General features: G+C 42.8%; 1 protein-coding gene across 1 annotated transcript in view; it reads left to right on the forward strand.

Annotated features, from left to right (window-relative positions):
* Positions 1-3,157: 3,157 nt before the first annotated feature.
* The window catches only part of CCDC158 (coiled-coil domain containing 158), a 78,578-nt gene continuing 66,733 nt past the window's right edge, over positions 3,158-15,002 (forward strand). The window contains exons 1-2 of the mRNA XM_044224078.1: positions 3,158-3,227; positions 9,310-9,527. Of these exons, the coding sequence (XP_044080013.1) occupies positions 3,158-3,227; positions 9,310-9,527 (288 nt within the window). The remainder of the gene's footprint in view (positions 3,228-9,309; positions 9,528-15,002) is intronic.

Genomic DNA, 15,002 nt, shown 5'->3' on the forward strand with positions numbered 1-15,002 from the left:
ACTACTATGTATTTTATTTACTGGGGTTTTTTTTTTATGTTTCTCCTTTTTCTTTGAAAACATTTTTTTGTTGGGGCACCTTGGAGGCTGTGAGATCCAAGCTCCCAGCTGGGTTCCGAATGCAGCCTGCTAAGATCCTCTCTCCCCCGCCATCCCTCTGCCCCTCCGCCCTGATCTTTCTCTGTATAAAAAAATGATTTTTGTCACTTAAGAAGGTTTGTATTTTTATCTTAGTGGTAACCTTCACATAAACACTTATTGTAATACACTTATAAACAGACCCTTTTCCCTCTTACTTAACTCTTTGCTTTCTGTCATTTTAAATGGTATTTTTGACAAGCAGTGGTCTTCTACTTTCCCCCCTTTTTAGTTCTTATCTCCCCATTTCAAGTTACATTTGTTCTCTTTTTTCACACACATAATATTTGTACATTATTCTTCAGTGCCATTGCTCTACCCATGTTTTAGTTTCGGTTTTTCAACTGAATCGGTAACATTAGCCATCAGACCTTCTGCACACTTTCTCCAGTTATTTTTTTAAAGATTTTCTTTATTTATTTGTCAGAGAGAGAGAGAAAGGCAGGGGGAATGGCAGGCTAAGGGAGAAGTGGCTCCCCGCTGAGCAAGGAGCCGATGCGTGACTTGATCCGAGGACCCTGGAATTATGACCTGAACCAAAGGCAGGTGCTTAACTTACTGAGCTACCCAGGCATCCTATGTGGGTTTTTGTTTTGGGTTTTTTTTTTTTTAATGTTTATTTTCATCTTTTTTCCAGAGTTCATTTTGGAAAATTTCAAACTAGAAAACAAAAGATTTTCTCCAGTTGTTCACGATTTGCCATATTCACCTGTCATCTTCCGGTCCGATGAAGCTTACCCCCTCTTGCAGATTCCTCAAAAGCGGCGCATGCATACAGTGTTCTGGCACATTCAGAACAGTTTTTCTGTGGCTTTGACTCTTTCGAAAATCTTGGCTGGATATAGTGTCCTTGGTTTCCACTTTCTTTTGTTTCTTTAAAATACTGCTCCGCTATTGCCCTGCTTTGTATGTTATTTTTGCATAATATGATGCCATCTTGATGTTCTTGCCTTTGTAAATTATTTCCTTCTTTTCTTTCTTTTTTTTTTTTTTTTTTGTCCGAAGGCCCTTAGGATTTTTTCCATCTTTAAATTCTTAATATGGTTTTATTAGGGTATGTCTCAGAGTTGATCATTCTTGGTCACTGTTCCCTAGTGTGAAAAAGGTATAGTAGATTCAGGCCTTCCTTTATTTCTAGGAAACTTTCTTTGGTCATAGTTCGAAATAAAAGTTCCATTTCACTGTCCTGGCTTTTCTTCTTCAGGGCGCGAGTGATGTCACGTCCGGTCTCCTTTGCCTGCCCCCACCTCATTCACTTCCTCTCTCCGCCTTTTCACTTGTTTTCCTCTTCTGTTCTCCCGATTAAGTTTTCATTCCAGTCTGTTCTCCCTTGGTGTCCCCTGGAATCTGGGCTTCTTTTTTGGTACAATATTGTGTTTTTCTTCTCTTTCTTTCCTGACCTCAGCCAACTCTCCCTTGCTTGTTTGTTTGATGTGTTTCTGGGTTTGACATTTCTGATTCAAGGCTGGTTTTTCACATGCTCAGATGCTGGCTTGAGAATATCTAGTTGGGTTTGCACCAGTCGTGGTACAGTTTTCTCTGACTTCATGTTTGCCAGTGCAGTGAGACGGGGTCACGTTTTAATCAGCAGAAGATTTTATTCACATTTTCTGATATTTTTGTAGTAGTTTTGTGGACGTGGCCTGCTTTTCTCTAGTCCTTTCGTCTTGTGGACAGGCTTGAGTTTGAGGGCGCCCTGCCTCTTCCGGGCACTTTCTGTAGCCTGTGGTGGTGGATGAGTGGGAGGGGTAGAAAGAGGTTTGGCTTATCTTGCTTTTTTTTGTCTGTTGGTGCCTGAACCGTCCCTATTCCCTCCTTTGTGACCATGTCTGCTGCGGAGATCACCTCTTCTTCTCCAGAAACAGTGCTCCTCTGAGGTGCTACTTCTGGGTCCCCTCACGTGCAAGCCATCGCCCAGTAGCCAGGCTGTGCACTACCTCGTCGCAGCCTGAGCCCAACAGCTGGGCTTTTCCTGCTCACTTTCTGGCGTGCGTAAGTCTGTGCAGCTTTCAGCCCCCGGTTTCCAGCCTCGCCTCTCCCGTTCTCCACGCCTACATGCCCACGGGGCTGGCGGGTGGCCAGGAGGAGCAATCTGGGAACACATTTTGCCTCTGCTAACAGATAATTTAAAGGTTGTAGTATCCTCTGTCATCTGGGGTTGCCGAAGGCATAGAGCCCATGTGCTTTTATTCGTTTGTCCTCCTTACTGATTTTATAGGTTTTGTTTTGTTGAAGACTTTATTTATTTATTTTTGCCAGAGAAAGAAAGAGAGCAGTCCCGAACAGGGGCAGGAGGGGCAGAGGGAGAAGCAGACTCCCAGCCGAGCAAGGAGCCCACACAGGACTCGATCCCAGGACCCTGGGATCACAACCTGAGCCAAAGGCAGACCCCAACAACTGAGCCACCCAGGCGCCCTGATTTCGTCGTAGCTTTCAGAGGACGAGGGGTGAGATTTAGAATCAGGCCACCATCGTTATCCAAAGCCAGGAGTTCTCTTGGCCTGATCTAAAATTATGAGCACGGTTTGACATTGAAGAAGTTTTTCAGCTTTTAGTTATGATTTCCAATTTGCTGATTTGGGATTGATTTTTATTTATTAGTATTTTTTAGTTTATTTCTTTTTACGGATTGTGACTTTTCACTAAGGAGATATTTTCTACCATTATTTGACAATGTCACCAGAGTGCTAATCAACGTTGTAATTAAAGAATTAGGTTTTGATTTTCAGGTTGTCTTCAGTAAGCTACTTAGACATTAAAAGCAACAATTTCTAAAATACGATTCTATTCACTCATTTTATGTAGTGATAATATATTTATGTATAAATATTTTTCTGGTGAAGAGTTATTACTAAATTTGAAATATGAATGAAGTCAGTCCCTCTTCTAGGAGTTTTGTTCTCATAATACCTTATTAATAAAGATCGGATCCCTGTCTTTTATAGATAAGAAACAGAAGAATCGAACAGGGAAGCACTCATATTTCCAGATTCTTTAAGAAGAGGCAGCAGTATTTAATATGGAACTAAAAGCCGGTGAATCAAATAATGAAGATCTTTTATCAAGCAGTGGTGTCCCATCCAATGGAGGTGTGTGTTCTTTATCAAACGAAATGAGAACATTGGAATTAAACAGCCTTCATAATATTTATTCAGGCTGCTGTTTTTTAGTATATTTTGGTTTTAACTGCAGGGCACAGATGGTGGTCATGAATGTTTATTGAAAATTCTACTTTTTGAGGCAGAAACTGTTTAGTCTTTTAAAAATAGTGTATCTGTTTTTTAGCAAATGTTTACATTACTTTTTTGGTCTAAAAATTGTTTCCATGTTGAGGGACTACAAGGTGTTCCATGTTTCCCTAACGCCTTCTCTTCCCTGGTCCACTTGAAGCCAGATTCCTGCGTCAGTCTGACCCTTTTTCCACTCCCCACCCCATCCGTCCGGCGCTCTTTCTGGTGTAGGCGGTGGCTCTGAGTCCAGTCTTCCCTCTCCGTCTCTGCTGACCTGGTTCCGGCCTCTTCCCCTCCGCCTGAACCCATCTCAGTCCAAGGCCAGGGGCAGCTGGCAGGAAAACGGTAACAGGTGCGATAAATAGGCAGAACGATGCGGGGAACTGGGAAGGAGTTGGTGTTGACCTTGCTGAGAAGCGTCATAGGGGGAAGCCAGGCAGGCACAGCTGCAGGAAGCTGCTACCAGCCTTGGGCTAGAAGGACAATGAGAAGAGGAAATGTCAGGAGGGCAGGAAGGCAAGAGCTCACACCACCTGCAGCAGGGCTGGGGGGTGGGGGGCTGCGGTGGTGTGGGGCGGGAGCAGAAGCCTACTCACCGCCAGAAGCCCAGCAGAGGCTGTGAGAGACCGGTGCACAGTTTCTCCGTCCTACAGCCTCTGGATCTTCCCAGCACTTCCCTCGGTGATGTCCCAGGAGAGGGGCTGGGAAGGGAGCCTGGGGAAAGTAGCTCACCGCGGCACCCGGCAGGACAGGGGAGAGCTAGAGGGTGGACCTGCACACCTACACGGTGGCCTGCACACTCCGATGGCTTGCCCTGCCTGGCTCTCTCATCTCCAAGAATGCACCCAAAGTTTATTCCCAGTTGCAGATCTGTTGTCTTACTGGTCTGCTTAAACACTTTTATTTCAGCACTTATTTTGAGAAGACTTCGCTTTTTAGGGTGCTTTTACTGACCTGAGGTGCCTCTGTCTGCTCCGCGCTGCCGTGCCCATCTTCCCGCCCAGTTCCACTCACGCCCATCCCTGCACACTCTGTCCCTCGCGCTCTTCGGGGCTGCAGCACTTAGCTCCTGGCTTGTCTCTCCCTCCTCAGGCTCACCATCATCCCAGGATATCACTGTCCCATCTTAGACCCAGCTTAGAGTTTCTTCACCTTTTTCGTTCTTCTCACCTTGACATTGACTCTAGCCACACCCACTTCTCTTACTTGGCTCTTATTACCAAGAACTGTTAGACTTCTGAAATCCAACCCCCTGTCTTCTAGCCCTGTCCCTCCCTCCTAGAGCGCCTGCTCTTCTGCCTCATGGAAGGAGCGATTCTCAACCATGGCTCCGTGTCAGAATCACTTTTTCAGGTTTTAAACACTTATATGGCTTAGAGCCACACCTAGAGATTCTAATTCGTAAGTCTGGAATGGGGTTTAGGTACCAGTGGGTTATTGTTTTTTTAAGGCTCCCCAGTTGACCCTGATTTCCAAAGAGGGTTGAGAACAACTGCTCTAGCTTCTGCCATTTTCTCCTAAATTAAAACCTCTTCTTATCCTCACTTTCTTTTTTGTATCGTTCATTATTTCAGAGCCTCTTGCCGGTCTCTCCAACTTCCTCTCTCTCAGTCTTCTGTTGCTCTCTTCCAGGAAAAGCCCCATCTTTATCAGGCTGATTGCATTCTCCATTTTCCTACTGGGTTTCTGGAAGATTCTGCTAGAGAAAATATACAGATTGTGGATTTCCCGTCAGTTTGCCGCTTCACAGTCAGAGATCCCATCTCATCTCGATCCTTGATCCTGCTACAGGAGACTCACTGGCTTAGGCAGTTCCCTCTCCAGTTTCCCTCAATACTTATTTCAAAATTGTGCCATTCTTAGGTCCCATGCCCTACACTTCTTTCTCACAGATAACTTTATTTCCTAATTCCCTAAGGGCATCTAATATCTATCCATCCATTCTGCAAACTACTACTGCCTTTTGGCTTTTGAATCCAGTAGTCCAGTAAAAGCACTCTGGCCAATGTGACTTAATTTTCCCTTTTTCACCAAGTTCAGTGGCCTCTTATCGCCCCCAACATTTTGTTTTGAAATTTTTTAAGCTATTAAAAAATAGTACATTGAATACCTTACACTTGGTGCAGCAGTTGTCAACATTTTTATATTTGTTTTATCTCTGTACGTATGATTTATGTTTCACTTACCTGAAATTGAAGGCATCATGAATCTTGCCTCAAAATCTGAACATGCATCTCCTTCGATAAGGATGATTTCCTACATCACCACATTATCATGTCTCAGAAAATCACTGTCAGTGCGATGTCATCTGATTTGCAATCATATTAAAATTTACACAGTTGATGTCATAAAAAGTCTTCCTTGGTGGTGTGTGTGTGTGTGTGTGTGTGTGTGTGTTTAACAATAGCAGAGATGAATTGTATTTAGTGGTTGCTCTCGTCATCCTTGCTCCTTTGTTGTTTCTCACGGCATAGGCTTTAAGAGGCCGGACTAGCTGTATTATAGAATATCTGACATTTTAGATTTCTCTGGTTGTTTCTCATCTTTAGACTCGGGTTAAACTCATTTGGCAAGAGTTTGTGAATATTCTAGTACTAAATAGTTTTTTATCCAGTGGTCTTGGTGTCAATTGAAGATTCTTGCCCGAAGCAAGGATTACATTTTTTCTTTTCTTTTCTTTTTTTTTTTTTTTAAAGATTATTTATTTATTTATTTATTTGACAGAGAGAGATCACAAGTAGGCAGAGAGGCAGGCAGAGAGAGAGAGAGGAGGAAGCAGGCTCTCTGCCAAGCAGAGAGCCCGATGCGGGACTCGATCCCAGGACCCCGAGATCATGACCTGAGCCGAAGGCAGCAGCTTAACCCACTGAGCCACCCAGGCGACCCAACATTTTTGATTTTCTAATTTTACTATAGTCATTAGCTGACATTTCTCAGGAAAGAAGAGCTTTCCTTTCATCTTTATTGCCGTCCATATGTAGATTGTCCTTAGTTCAAAGTGCTATGATGCATTACTGCCACTATTGTTTTTTTTTCTATCTTTTTAGAGATTTTTATTTTTTCCTCAAGTTTTTTAAAAATTTATTTTTTATTTATTTTCAGCATAACAGTATTCATTATTTTTGCACCACACCCAGTGCTCCATGCAATCCGAGACCTCCATAATACCCACCACCTGGTACCCTGACCTCCCACCGCCCCCCTTGCCCCCATGCCCCCCCCCACCACTATTGTTTTTAGTTCTCAATTGTATCGTGTCTGGCCAGTCCTTTCAGCTGGTTCCTGTCTTTAGAACGTGACCCACTTCCCTGCTTTCTGGCACATCCGAATGGCCCGTCTCTCACTGGGTTTGACTTCTTCCCCCAGGCCTGGAATGAGCCATTTCTCTAAGGAGCCCTGGTTCCCTTCAGTAGAGAACAATAATAAAGAATCCGGAGTCTCATATGCATATTGCTACTGAGGTATCATTTTTGTCTGGAACATTCAGTGGATAAAGCTTCAAAATACTTTTTTTTTTTTAATCTCAAATTCGCATGGAAACTCACATTCAAATCCGGTACCGTGGAGTTCCTCCTCATCTTCCCTCATTCCATGTCTGCTTCTCCCCTACTGGGAAATTCTAGTTTCCAAAACACTCAGCATATTTGTTCATCTTCTCTCTTCCACAGTCCATACAAAAGAGTTTCAGAATTACAGCTGTGCTCCCACCGTGACAAGCTGGCGGCTAAGACAGGCTCTCTACGCCCACGCACAGAGTGCTGAGCTCTAAAGTTATTTGAAGGAACTGTCTTTCTCAGTGGCTGTTACAGACTTACTATAAGGTTTCTTTCTGTTAGCATTCAACTTGATTTTATTTTTAGGATATATATAACACGTACCTGGCTCAAAAGTAAAAACTTAACACAAAGGCACTTTAGTAGAGTTTCGCTGCCATCCCTCTCCCTTCTACTCTATTTCTGCCCCTCCCTGTACCCCTGGAGATAACCATTTTCTGTGTTTTATTGTTCTATTTCTATATGTCTGTTCTGTTTTAATCTTCCAGTGTTTCTTTCCGCAAAAGTAAGCAGTGGCCACGCCTCCCCAGCATAAGTGTGCACGTGCTTGACGCGTTTGCTCCCATTTCTCCTTTCTCCTTTCTTACCCAGGGGAGGGATGTTAACCTATTCAGGGGACAATTATCAAGGCATTTATGGACATATTTTCAAAGCACCACAGTTTGCCCTCTGGTCACAAATTATTTACTTTTCTCTCACACGCAAAGTACATTGTCTCTCTCCCGAGAAGACCCCTAACAGTCTCATCCCGTTACAGCTTCCATCCGTTCAAAGGCCCGAATCTCCTTACTGAAACTGGATTCAGGTATGGATGAAGCTTCTCAGTTCTAAGTCCTTAGGTACAGCTCCCTGAGTCAAGTTCCTCTTCATCTGAAGACCTGTGACAGCCGACGTCCAGTGGCAGACCCGCATCTGTCAGAACTACTGTTCCACACGGGGACAGCAGGAGGCACACGGTCCATCACAATTCTGAAATCTAGCTCAGCACAGGTTGACCATTCCCAGATTAGTGCTCAGGCCTGGGAATAACTCCCCATGGTTCTTGGTGCCATTTTCTGGACTCTTGGGTCAACTTTGAGACCTTCTTTCTTCCTTTCTTTCTTTTTTTAAAGATTTTATTTATGTAATTGAAGGAGAGAGCACCTAAGCATGTGCAGGGGGTAGAGGAGGGGCAGACGGAGAAGGGGAGGGAGAAGCAGGCCCCGCACCGAGCTGGCAGCCAGATGTGGGGCTCAATCCCCACCCCAGGACTCTGGGATCTTGACCTGAGCCAGAGGCAGCTGCTTGGCTTACTGAGCCTCCCCGGGGCCCCACGAGAACTCCTTCCTTTACATGAAAGGCAGCCTGTGTGTTCAGCCGGGGGCTTCCCAGCCGGCTCCTGGGAAGGTCTCTTTCCATCTCACACTCACAGTCACTTGGTCCAAACCATTGCCGTTTCTTGAACATAATTCTCTAATATCTTTGTGCTGCTTCTGCGACTCTTCCTGGGTTTTGCTCCCTTGTCTTCCCTTTAAATACTGGTGTTTCCGTGGCGCACTCTTCTTCATCCTCTGTTTTCCCTGTATACACGGCCCCTGGATCATCCCGTTGACTTCAGGGGTTCACCAGAACTCAGATGCTGATGGTTCCCAAATTCCTGCTCTGAAGCAGGCAGACTCCTCAACTCGAAAATGAAGCGGCCTTGTTTGGAGGTTGAAGCTCGAGTCCCCTGAGAGCTCTTGGACGCCACGCAGGCTTCTCCTTCCCACATGTATTTCTCAAGTCCATACCCTGTGTCCGACGCCACTGTCTCTGCTCTAGGGTAGACACTTGCCATGCCTTGCCTGCGTCGATGAAAGCCTTCTGCGACTTGATTCTGTCCCTCAGTTTCATCCCCGTCCAGAGCATCCTCCACACTGAAGCCGGACGGCCTTTTCAGACCTCACACCTCGTGAACGGCTCTCGTACTCGGAAATCCATTCATGACCTTCAAGACAAAAGTCAAGCTCCTCGGCATGACCACAGCGTCCTTTGTGCTCTGGCCTGTATCTTCATTCTCGGATCTGGCTACTTCTTTCCTGTCAGGAATATCTGTGCTGTCACAAGCCTCCTCACCGTTAATTCTCGTGCTCCCGCGGCCTACACGGCCCTTTCTCTTCTCCTTAATCTACTTCAAGGCTCGTTCAACTCGGGTATCACTTGATCGCTATCAAGTAAAACTCCCTCCTCCTCCCACATCTGCTTTTCCCTGGTGCTTGTCTCTCTGGGCTCTTCCCAGTCCTTTCCTTGTCTGTTTTCCCCCCGAGACCTGGAGTATCTTCGGGGTTCACTAAGGAAATCACCTGGGAAAATGTTTACCACAGAACTATTTTATTAGTAAGTTGATTGGTTCATTCTTTAATATTTAGGTTCTTCAAGTCCGTTTTTTATGTCATCTATCCGTGGCACAATCATTGAAAACACGTCTTCAGCTGCGACATTGACACAAATTCCTTTTTTCCCCAAATATGAAGTGGAACTTGATTCTCCTAGAAAAGTCATCCCGTACCCTGGAAAGGAACACATCGAACGTGTTTTGGAAGAATATTCACATCAAGTCAAAGATCTGCAGAGACGACTGAATGAAGTGAGTTGCGTTCTTTCTTTTCTTCTAGTACTTGCTGCCGTTTGGGGATGGCAAGGAGGCATGTTGCCTTGGAACAGAACCTAAACCTACTAAAAGAAACACTTGATGATAGATATATTGGTTAAACTTATTAATTTGGCGTATGCCTTCTGTTTCAATATTAAGAATTGAACACATGAAGTTTATATGCTTATTTTTCTTTTGTTAATAGAATGCCTTGGTTTCATGGCTGATTTTAATTAAACTTGACTAGTTCAAAATATTATCATTAATGATGTTTATCTGTAATTAAATAATTGGTTCAACCTGCTGTCCTGCTATCATGTTACCTTGTTTTCCTTTTTCTTTAAATTTTTTAAGATTATTTCTTTATTTGAGAGAGAGTGCACAAGCTTGGGGGAGGGGCAGAAGGAGAGGTAGACTCCTTGCCCAGCAGGAAGCCTGACACGGTGACACGAATTCGATCCCAGGACCCCTCAGATCGTGACCTGAGCTGAAGACAGATGCTTAACTGAGCCATTCAGGCGCCCTGATACCTTGTTTTTCTTTACAAAGCAGTTGTGGGGATAGGTTTTTAGATATATGTATATACATAATAGCTAAATAATATATAGAAGTTATTTGCTAAATTTTTTTTTGTATTTGCTAAAAATTTTTAAGTGGACCTTATGTAGAAGGAAGCCAGCTTTAGGCAGATTTACAGTTGTAAACTGGGTCCCAGGAGTCTGTGGTCTGAAAGTGAAACTCACCATCGTACTCAAAGCCTTTCATGATATCACCCCTCTCTGTACATTGTAGCCTCATCTCCTACCTGTTCCCCAAATGCACCCTCCATTGCAACAATGTTAAGCCATTGGCTCTTCCCTGGAGGTAGCGTGCTTTGCTAGGGCTTCATGCTTTTGCACAGGCCATTTCCTCTTCTTTACCATGTCTGCCTGGCAAATTCTTATTATCCATCAAGACTCAGCTCAAGCATTTACTTCTCCGAGTCCTTTGCTCTAAACAGCATTAGGAACGTTCTCCTCTACACAGCTGTCGCCCTGTGTGCACGTCTGCTGCAGTATTTAGGTCATGTCACTGTATTCATTCGTTAACAAATTGTTCTCCCTCATTCAGACTGCGTAAGCACACTTGGGAAAAACTACAGCTTTATTAGGTGCTGAAATCATGTACTATTGTATTATGTGCAGTGATGCAGAGATGAGGAAGGTAGGACTCATAAGGGGTTCGTAGACTTGAAGAGGATCTGGCATATAAACAGTGCTAATTCCTCACGGTAAGTGCACTCGTGAAGGGGGGGGGGTGGGTGGATGGACGGATGGATGAAGCAGAGACACCGGTGAGGGAAAGAAACTGTGTCTTAATTCATTTCCCCCGTCCATCCTCTGGCAGAAAATCTGACACTTGATTGGCTCCCCAGTAAATATGTGTTACATCTCTAATGAATAACAGGGCTGTTTGGAGACTTGTGATATTTAGCACGAACCTCCTATGCAACAGGTGTGCTGAGTGCTGGATGTATAAAAATGGAAAAAATGTGGCGGTGTCTGCGTACACATGTACGTTCCGTGGCTGAGACAGTTAAATAGACCGTGGTAGACCGTGGTAGTAACCGAGATATCTGTGCTGCAATAGGGGGGGCAGTGACGCTAAAGTCAGTTGCTGCTGATGCTGCTTTTCATATTTGACTTTCCAGTAACTCTTCACACGGGTGATTATCCGCTGCCTCTTGAAGCACTCTTTTCTTCTGGAGAAACTCTTGATTTTCCTTGAGCTTATTTGCCTTCAGTTTCTTGTTCCAACAAAACCATCTGAAACACTCAACAGTGATCCCATGGCTTCTGTTCCCATCTATATGCCAGTACATGCTCAGCTTATATTTCTAGTACGGACCTCTCCCCTTAGCTCTGTGCTGTTTAGTATCTCCATGTACCTACTTGACATTTATACTTGAAATGTTTCTGAGACTCTGTCAACTTAGCCTTCCTAGCAGGATACATGAACTTCCCCCAAACTCACTCTTCTCCCACTATACCTTCCAAATATATGTGTGCCACCTTTACATAATGGTACAATCCCATCTTGTTTCATTTATTCTTTTCCTACCCTCCAAACCCCTCATGTTGCATCTCCACTTCTTCATATCAGGAAGATCATATGATAGTTGTATTTCTCTAATTGACTTATTTTGCTAAGCATAATACCCTCTAGTTCCATCCACATTGTCACAAATGGCAAGATTTCATTTCTTTTGATGGCTGCATAGTATTCCATTGTGTACATATACCACTTCTTCTTTATCCATTCATCTGTTGATGGACATCTAGGTTCTTTCCATAGTTTGGCTATTGTGGACATTGCTACTATAAACATTTGGGTGCATGTGCCCCTTCGGATCACTACATTTGTATCTTTAGGGTAAGTACCCAGTAGTGCAATTGCTGGGTCATAGGGTAGCTCTATTTTCAACTTTTTCAGGAACCTCCATGCTGTTTTCCAGAGTAGCTGCACCAGCTTGCATTCCCACCAACAGTGTAGGAGGGTTCCCCTTTCTCTGCATCCTCGCCAGCATCTGTCATTTCCTGACTTGTTAATTTTAGCCATTCTGACTGGCGTGAGGTGGTATCTCATTGTGGTTTTGATTTGTATTTCTCTGATGCCGAGTCATGTGGAGCACTTTTTCATGTGTCTGTTGGCCATCTGGATGTCTTCTTTGCAGAAATGTCTGTTCATGTCCTCTGCCCATTTCTTGATTGGATTATTTGTTCTTTGGGTGTTGAGTTTGCTAAGTTTTTTTATAGATTTTGGACACTAGCCCTTTATCTGATATGTCATTTGCAAATATCTTCTCCCATTCTGTCAGCTGTCTTTTGGTTTTGTTAACTGTTTTCTTTGCTGTGCAAAAGCTTTTGATCTTGATGAAATCCCAATAGTTCATTTTTGCCCTTGCTTCCCTTGATTTTGGCGATGTTCCTAGGAAGATGTTGCTGTGGCTGAGGTCGAAGAGGTTGCTGCCTGTGTTCTCCTCAAGCATTTGGATAGATTCCTTTTTCACATTGAGGTCCTCCATCCATTTTGAGTCTATTTTTGTATGTGGTATAAGGAAATGGTCCAATTTCATTTTTCTGCATGTGGCTGTCCAATTTTCCCAACACCATTTGTTGAAGAGACTGTCTTTTTTCCATTGGATTATTCTTTCCTGCTTGTCGAAGATTAGTTGACCATAAAGTTGAGGTTCCATTTCTGGACTGTCTATTCTGTTCCATTGATCTATGTGTCTGTTTTTGTGCCAGTACCATGCTGTCTTGATGATGACAGCTTTGTAATAGAGTTTGAAGTTTAGAATTGTGATGCGACCAACTTCGGCTTTCTTTTTCAACATTCCTCTGGCTATTCGGGGTCTTTTCCGGTTCCATATAAATTTTAGGATTATTTGTTCCATTTCGTTGAAAAAAATTGTTGATATTTTGATAGGGATTGTATTAAATGTGTAGATTGCTTTAGGTAGCATAGACATTTTCACAATATTTGTTCTTCCAATCCATAAGCATGGAACGTTTTTCCATTTCTTTGTGTCTTCCTCAATTGCTTTCATGAGTGCTTTATAGTTTTCTGAGTACAGATTCTTTGCCTCTTTGATTAGGTTTATTCCTAGGTATTCTTATGGTTTGGAGTGCAGTTGTAAATGGGATCGACTCTCTAATTTATCTTTCTTCTGTCTTGCTGTTTCTGCATAGAAATGCAACTGATTTCAGTGCATTTATTTTATATCCTGACACTTTACTTAATTCCTGTATGAGTTCTAGCAGTTTTGGAGTGGAGTCTTTGGGTTTTCCACACAAAGTATCATACCATCTGCAAAGAGTGAGAGTTTGACTTCTTTGCTGATTCAGATGCCTTTTATTTCTTTTTGTTGTCTGATTGCTGAAGCTAGGACTTCTAGTACTATGTTGAATAGCCGTGGTGATAGTGGACAGTCCTGCAGTGTTCCTGACCTTAGGGGAAAAGCTGAGATCTTTTCGCCATTGAGAATGATATTTGCTGTGGGTTTTTCATAGATGGCTTTGATGATATTGAGATATGTACCCTCTATCCCTACACTATGAAGAGTTTTGATCAAGAAAGGATGCTGTACTTCATCAAATGTTTTTTCAGCATCTATTAAGAGTATCATGTGGTTCTTGTTCTTTTATTAATGTATTGTGTCACACTCATTGATTTGCGGATGTTGAACTAACCTTGCAGGCCTAGAATAAATCCCGCTTGGTCATGGTGACTAATCCTTTTAATGTACTGTTGGATCCTATTGTTCATCAAGGATATTGGTCTATAATTCTCCTTTTTGATCGGGTCTTTGTCTGGTTTGGGGATAGAGATAATGCTGGCCTCATAAAATGAGTTTGAAGGCTTCCTTCAACTTCTATTTTTTGGAACAGTTTCAGGAGAATGGGTACTAATTCTTCTTTAAATGTTTGGTAGAATTCCCCTGGGAAACTGTCTGGTGCAAGGCTCTTGTGCTTTGGGAGATTTTTGATGACTGCTTCAATTGCCTTACTGGTTATGGGTCTGTTCAGGTTTTCTGTTTTTTTCCTGGTTCAGTTTAGGTAGTTTATATGTTTCTGAGAATTTCTTCCAGATTGTTAAATTTGCTGGCATATAGTTGCTCATAATATGTTCTTATAATTGTTTTTATTTCTTTGCTGTTGGTTGTGGTCTCTCCTCTTTCATTCATGATTTTATTAATTTGGGTCCTTTCTCTTTTCTTTTTGATAAGTCTGGCTAGGGGTTTATTGATTTTATTCTTTCAAAGAACCAGCTCCTAGTTTCATTAATCTGTTCTACTATTTTTTGGTTTCTGTTTCATTGACTTCTGCTCGGATTTTTATTATTTCTCTTCTTCTGATGGGTTTGGGCTTTATTTGCTCTTCTTTCTCCAGCTCCTTTAGGTGTAGTGTTATGTTGTGTATTTGAGAACTTTTTTGTTTCTTGAGAAAGGCTCAAATCACTGTATACTTTCCTCTCAGGACTGCCTTTGCTGTGTCCCAAAGATTTTGAACAGTTGTGTTTTCATTTTCATTTCTTTCTATGAGTTTTTAAAACTCTTCTTTAATTTCCTGGCTGACCCATTTGTTCTTTAGTACGATGCTCTTTTAGCCTCCAGGTATTTGAGGTCTTTCAAACTTTCTTTTTGCAGTTGAGTTCTAGTTTCAAAGCCTTGTGGTCTGAAAATATGTAGGGAATGATCCCAATCTTTTGGTACTGGTTGAGACCTGATTTGTGACCCAGGATATGATGTATTCTAGAGAATGTTCCATGTGCACTAGAGGAGAGTCTGTAATCTATTGCTTTAGGATGGAATGTTTTGAATATATCTGTGATGTCCATCTGGTCCAATATGTCATTTAAAGCCTTTATTTCCTTATTGATCTTTTGCTTAGGTAATCTGTCCATTTCAGTGAGAGGGTTGTTAAAGTC

This window comes from Neovison vison, chromosome 11 (assembly GCF_020171115.1).
Source record: "Neovison vison isolate M4711 chromosome 11, ASM_NN_V1, whole genome shotgun sequence".
NCBI classification, from domain to species: domain Eukaryota; kingdom Metazoa; phylum Chordata; class Mammalia; order Carnivora; family Mustelidae; genus Neogale; species Neogale vison.